At 37.0% G+C, this 6,000-nt stretch overlaps 1 protein-coding gene across 2 annotated transcripts in view; it reads left to right on the top strand.

Annotated features, from left to right (window-relative positions):
- The first annotated feature begins 567 nt into the window (after positions 1 to 567).
- Positions 568 to 6,000, top strand: part of LOC118268838 (G-protein coupled receptor Mth) — a 96,064-nt gene continuing 90,631 nt past the window's right edge. Inside the window, exon 1 of one of the 2 annotated variants that reach the window (XM_050702550.1) lies at positions 568 to 1,105. In XM_050702550.1, the coding sequence (XP_050558507.1) occupies positions 686 to 1,105 (420 nt within the window). In that variant the 5' untranslated portion in view covers positions 568 to 685. The remainder of the gene's footprint in view (positions 1,106 to 6,000) is intronic. The other variant, XM_050702560.1, reaches the window with a different exon arrangement.

Below are 6,000 nucleotides of genomic sequence, written 5' to 3'. Positions count from 1 at the left end.
ATTCGAAACTAATAGAGCTTTTCTCCATTAATCAACGTGAGTGTAGTATGTCTCACGATAGTTATTATAAAAATATTGGGTAATTAATTCGTAATACTTTAGTAGTCCTTCAAATTAACAAAAGTCGTCTGTGTTTTTCTTTAAATTATGCTCTCATGTTATTGCAGTCATTAGTAAACATTCATTCCGTTTAAAGAACATTGACATAATGTTCGTTGCATGCATAAATAGAGGTAATAACTAGATTAATTAAATTGTACGGTTAAAACAAATGTAGTCTAAGCCCCGCTTCAATGGTTCATGTCCACAAATCATTAAAAAAGTGGCATTAAAAGTATTAATGAATTATACAGGGTAGGGCTAGCAACCCAGAACTACATTCATTTATTAAAACAATAATCTAAACTTTGACCCAGAACTTGAAATAAACAATATTCCAGTAGCATTGTGAACGCCACGCTACATTATGCCAATAAGCCAATTTGTATCAGGTGTAGAAAACAATTAATGTTCCCGCTAATGAAGTCGTGCCTTAACTTCATATAAATAAATAAAAGTTGCTTGTTGCCGGTCAGTGCAACTCGTACAACATTATGAGCCGGTCGTCGGTATCAAGCGCAGATTACAAATACTTTAGATCGCGAACGTAAACTTGGCATCGAAATCTATTTTTTCTTCAATAAAAATGTTCCTACTAATTCTGTTTTTCGTTGCCTCTTGTGCAAGTGAGCAGCCGTGTCCAGACAGCCTAAGTGTCGATATTAGTGACGCGGAAAGTTTGAAAGACGGTACAATAGTTAAAAATGGTGTTATTTTCCCGCCAAATGCTGTGTACACCAAAAATGTTGGTAATACAACGCGAATGTTCGGGTGTAGGTGTGTAACCAAAGATTGTTTTACAAAATGTTGTCCATTGGGACAAGTGATATACCAAAGAAACTGTACGGAGATGAGCGATAAAGACTTGTTAAAAAATAATGGTATCGATACGTTTTATATGACAGATTTTCGAAAGCATGTTGATGTGAAGGAGAAGTTCAATTTGGTTTATGGAAGACTTTGTAAAGGAATGTTTTTAGAAGACAGCCCGTGGTATGTGCAGGAGGTATGTAACATATATAAAATAAACAGGTATCTAATACGCAAACAGTTATAGTTTTAACAATACAGACTTCGCTATCGTATGTTTCATTATCCAATATGCTGGTATAATAACAATTCTTAACTAGAATAGATATTAAAACTTCGTCTATTTTCGGACTGCGAATTCCACTGGCCTCGTTAATCAAGATATTCGGAGCATTTTTTAAACACACGCACCACATAACTATTTATGTAATTTTGGTCAGGAAGAGATGAAACTCAAAGAAACTGTTAATCTATTGTTGCTGTATCCATTTATCGTTTTTTCGTAGTTTTATGACCATTAAGTATGTCATTACAAAGATTAACCCAATTGGAAATCAATCGTAGTTATGGCAACAAACAACTTTGGACTTAATTTTGTTGGTAAAAAGAACTGATTGCCAAAACCTCTTGACCTTTCTACAATACTAGGTATTTCAATGAGTTTTAACCACAATCAGAATATTGGGTATATTTAAGATGAAACGTCTCTCATTTGTCCTCTAGTTTCTAATAGAAATGATGCGGCTATTGGAAAGAACCGTTCGGTGTCAAACTTTTTAACTGACTAATGTAACTGTCTCACGTTTTGCTATAGGAAACAACCTTAGCTGTTCTTTTAGAACTATTAGACGTGGAGAAATGCATGATCATCTCCAGATTAATCGATTTGTATACATTGTATATTCTACACATAAGTCGTAAACTAAAAACATTGGAATTACAGCAGACACGTATCTTTCAACAAAAGATAATTATGACCAAAAAATTTAAAAAAAAATCGTGACTGATAAATTTGTCATCGTTCGAACATCTTACATAGGTACCTTGTAGACTTCATCAATATGACCAGTTCGGTAGTAAATACACTATTAAAATCAATACATTAAAGTTACCTACGTGTAATATATCTGTGATCTGGGTTGACCAGTTCACACTAAAACCTAACAGAGGTCATCGTTGTGAACCATCAGGCTTCATAACTTTAGGCTAGATGCTAATTTGCACAATGTGATTTAAGCTTCTGAAAACTGCTATTTTAATGATAATTTGCTCGATTTTCAGCTCTATTCAACCATTGTATTCAACCACTGGATTTTATATACATACATAACCTCACGCCTGTCTCCCATAGGGGTAGGTAGAGACAATGGAACGCCAATTGCTACGAATCTTACATAGGTACCTTTTTCGCTTCATCAAATGATGTTTGTAGTAAATCACTTTAAAATCCTAATTAATTTTCGTGTAACATATCTGTGACTGGGTTACCAGTTCACACCCTAAAACCTAACAAGGTCATCGTTATAAACCATCTAGGCTTCATAACTTTAAACTAACTAATTTGCAAATGTGATTTAATTATCATAACTACTATTTTAATGTAATTTGTCCATTTGTCAAGTCTGTAAAGTATAAATATTTAATTAGATTTTACTCGCGGCTATGTTCAAATGTAATTTTATGTACTAGCTTTTGTCAGCGGCCTCGACTACTTTCCCGTAGGATAAAAAGTATTCTATCACCTAAGTCAGCTCATACCCTGACTGTATACCAAATTTCATCAAAATCCGTTCAGTAGTTTTAGCGTGTTTGACGGACAAACATCCAAATAAATAAACATTGACAGTTTTGGTGCCACAATAAAAAATGCGTAAGGGGTCCAGTACTAACATATTATAACATATCATAGTATATATAGAATAAACTTTCGAATTTGGACCAAAATTGTACTAAGCATGCGTGATGTCCTTTGATGATGACGTCTGCAAATTTAAAAAACAAGCAATTAAGGAAGAGCGATGACACGATGGCTTTTGTAGCAATAGCAAAGGTTGAGGTCACACGATCCTATGGGTATCGTAAATCATGATCCTTGATCATATCATTTGTCAACTCGAACAACGTTTCCTCATTATTTTAATGAATTTGCATTGTATGAACTCCGTTTATTTTTAAGAGTGACTAAGGAAGATTTCGATACAATTTCCATAATTATAATAGAATTGATCTCTAGGTAGGAACCTTTGAATTCTCAACTACTTATACATATAACTTCACTCTATTTAATCCTTGAAAGCAACTGCTAAGTAAGAGGTCACAGGTTTTATTTCCGGGTCAGACAAAGTATTATTCAGTTTTTTCAAAACTCTCAATATAATAGGTACGCACAGGACCTAAAATGTAACCTTGAGTGTGGTGGTAATGGCTGATAGGGTTTACCTTGATACATGAAAATTGATACCCATTTGCCTTTACCTCTGCCTACCCATTAAGGGAATAAAAAAGCGTAACTTAAAGTTATGTATGGCCTTGCATGATTATTATATTTAAGCCAAGGATAATTGAAACAATTAAATTAGACATGACAATGTCAATAACAGGATGGTAACAGGATGTTGTGGGATGTCGTGGGATGACTATTTTGCAAGCGTACTATACGTACGTACCTACTAATTGTATGTTCATGAATTAATTTATAATATGGTATTATGGAACGTTGGTTTTTCCCCTTTTTTTGAGGTAATAGTAAAATAATCAAATGATTTCTCCCGCTTTGGGAGTGGCGAGAGGGACTGTCACACTCTTACTGTCTAAAAATCTCCCCGTTCCTACTCCCGCTTTGAGCTGGAGCCCCGGTAACCCGCTAGGTCGTCCACAGCTCCAGACTATTCCTCTGAAGTAGGTCTTCTTCATCATTAACAGCTGTATTATACCTCATCGTGAAGGTTTGTCGTTAGTTTACGCTTGACAGGCCAGTTCTGGAGCTGCGGAATACCTAGGGGGTTCCGGCTCAAAAAATAGGAGTAGGAACGTGATGGTTTTTAGTCAATAAGAGTCTGACACACCTTCCCGCCTCGCCTAAGGTGAGAGAAGTCATTGGATGATTTTACTCCCTTAAAAAAAGACAGACGAGTTGGATATGGTTATTTTAAATATTTAAAATGTCCAGGTTTCCATAAAAAGTGTCGCTTAACCGAATCTCATGAGTCACCCACATAAAGAGTAGAGGGGATAACAAATAAAGCCTTCCCCGCAGTCATCACACAAGTTAGATAAATTCTGCTTAATTAGAACACAATTTTGTAGAACAAGGTGTTATACAAAAACCAATGACTCACAATCAAACGTCACTCCAAATCTATACGCTGCAGTCCTCATTGTATATGAGTTTTTTTTTTGTATATCTATACTAATCTATACTAATATTATAAAGCTGAAGAGTTTGTTTGATTGTTTGTTTGTTTGTTTGTTTGTTTGTTTGAACGCGCTAATCTCCAGAACTTCTGGTCCGATTTGAAAAAAATCTTTTTGTGTTGAATAGTGCATTTATCGAGGAAGGCTATAGGCTATAAAACATCACGCTATGACCAATAGGAGCCAAGCAGAGCGGGTGAAACCGCGCAGAAGTCGCTAGTGAATTATATTAGAATGAACGACAAACTCGTCTGGTCATCAAACGAGTCCAAAAATAGTGCAAAACATATAAAGATTGTGTCTTCGCGATTTTATTCTGTCAATGATATGTAACCGAAGGTCAGAGCACTGATAATTTGTATACAGTATTTTATATGGTTTAAATTAAATATATTTTTATCTCTATACAATTATTATTCTAAGTTCGCTGAGCGTGAGCACCGCCGTGTCCTCAGGGATGTGGTCGGCGACGGCGCCCTCTCATGGTGCGGAGCGAGGGGGACTGGGATGCCGTCTCCTCCTTCTGCGAAGCAGTCATGCTAGCTAAGGAGGAGGCGGGGCGCGTGAGAGAACGAACCTCCTCACGCCCCAGCCGTCGCGAGACACTCCGGGCGTCGGGGATCGCGCGACGATCTCCGGCCACCGTAAGTGCGGGTCTGCGGACGGTGAGCAAGGGTAGCTCGCCGCCCGACCAGAACCAGACCCGTGCGTGCGGCGCGTCGCGTTCTGCGCGCGCCTCAAAGAGCCATCAGACCACCACAGATGGGGCCCAGTAGGGCTGATGCCTAATCCGGAGCTGCGGACTACCTAGCGGGTTTACCGGGGCTCCGGCTCGACGGGCAGGAGTAGGAACGGGGTGGTTTTTAGTCAGTAAGAGTCTGACACTCCCTCTCGCCTCGCCCAAGGCGGGAGAAGTCATTGGATGATTTTCCACCCTCACAAAAAAAAAAAAAAGAAAACGCTGTGCGTGTGTAAATAGAGATAGTGGGACGTCGAATTCGACCGTTTGCGAAATGTAGATATTTCATAAAAATAATTATTTACTTATTGCACTTATCTAGCATATAAATATTCCATTAGTTTTATGTAAAATAAACTGTCGGAAAATTCTTATCTAGATATGCTATTCTATTTGTCGACAATATTCATAGCTCCATATTATTGTTACATTAAAATAATAAAGCGTTTAATTTTCAGGAAGCATGAGTTATATGTATAACTTCATAAAAAACTGAAGATTATGTAATGTTTATATGTTTTATGGGTGTAACTTAAATATTTAGCCCAATACCCTGTTATATGACGTCACCAACAATTTTGACGTCATTTTTATTACGAGAATTCTAGCTTACTAAGTATTATGACTCAATTTCCCACGGGTTATATACTTCCTAATGACCTTGGAATATTTTGGTGACTTTATCTATCTACAAAAACTATGACCTGATTGGTGAATACGACAAAAAATAAACAGATTTTGTGCAATCACAAGCAGTTGAGTAGATACATAACTAGTTAAATTTTTTATTGTACACCATTTACACAGAGGATAATTAACTAAAAAATTACAGTTTACTCACGTTCATTAATAGAGAAAAGCTCTACTAGTTTCTACTGTACGACATCGCAGCGTTTGCGCACGCTGCTCATGATGAAGAGTCACTCTGTGACTCGAAA

Source organism: Spodoptera frugiperda, chromosome 2, assembly GCF_023101765.2.
Source record: "Spodoptera frugiperda isolate SF20-4 chromosome 2, AGI-APGP_CSIRO_Sfru_2.0, whole genome shotgun sequence".
Lineage (NCBI taxonomy): Eukaryota > Metazoa > Arthropoda > Insecta > Lepidoptera > Noctuidae > Spodoptera > Spodoptera frugiperda.
This window is presented reverse-complemented; position numbering and strand designations above follow the sequence as displayed.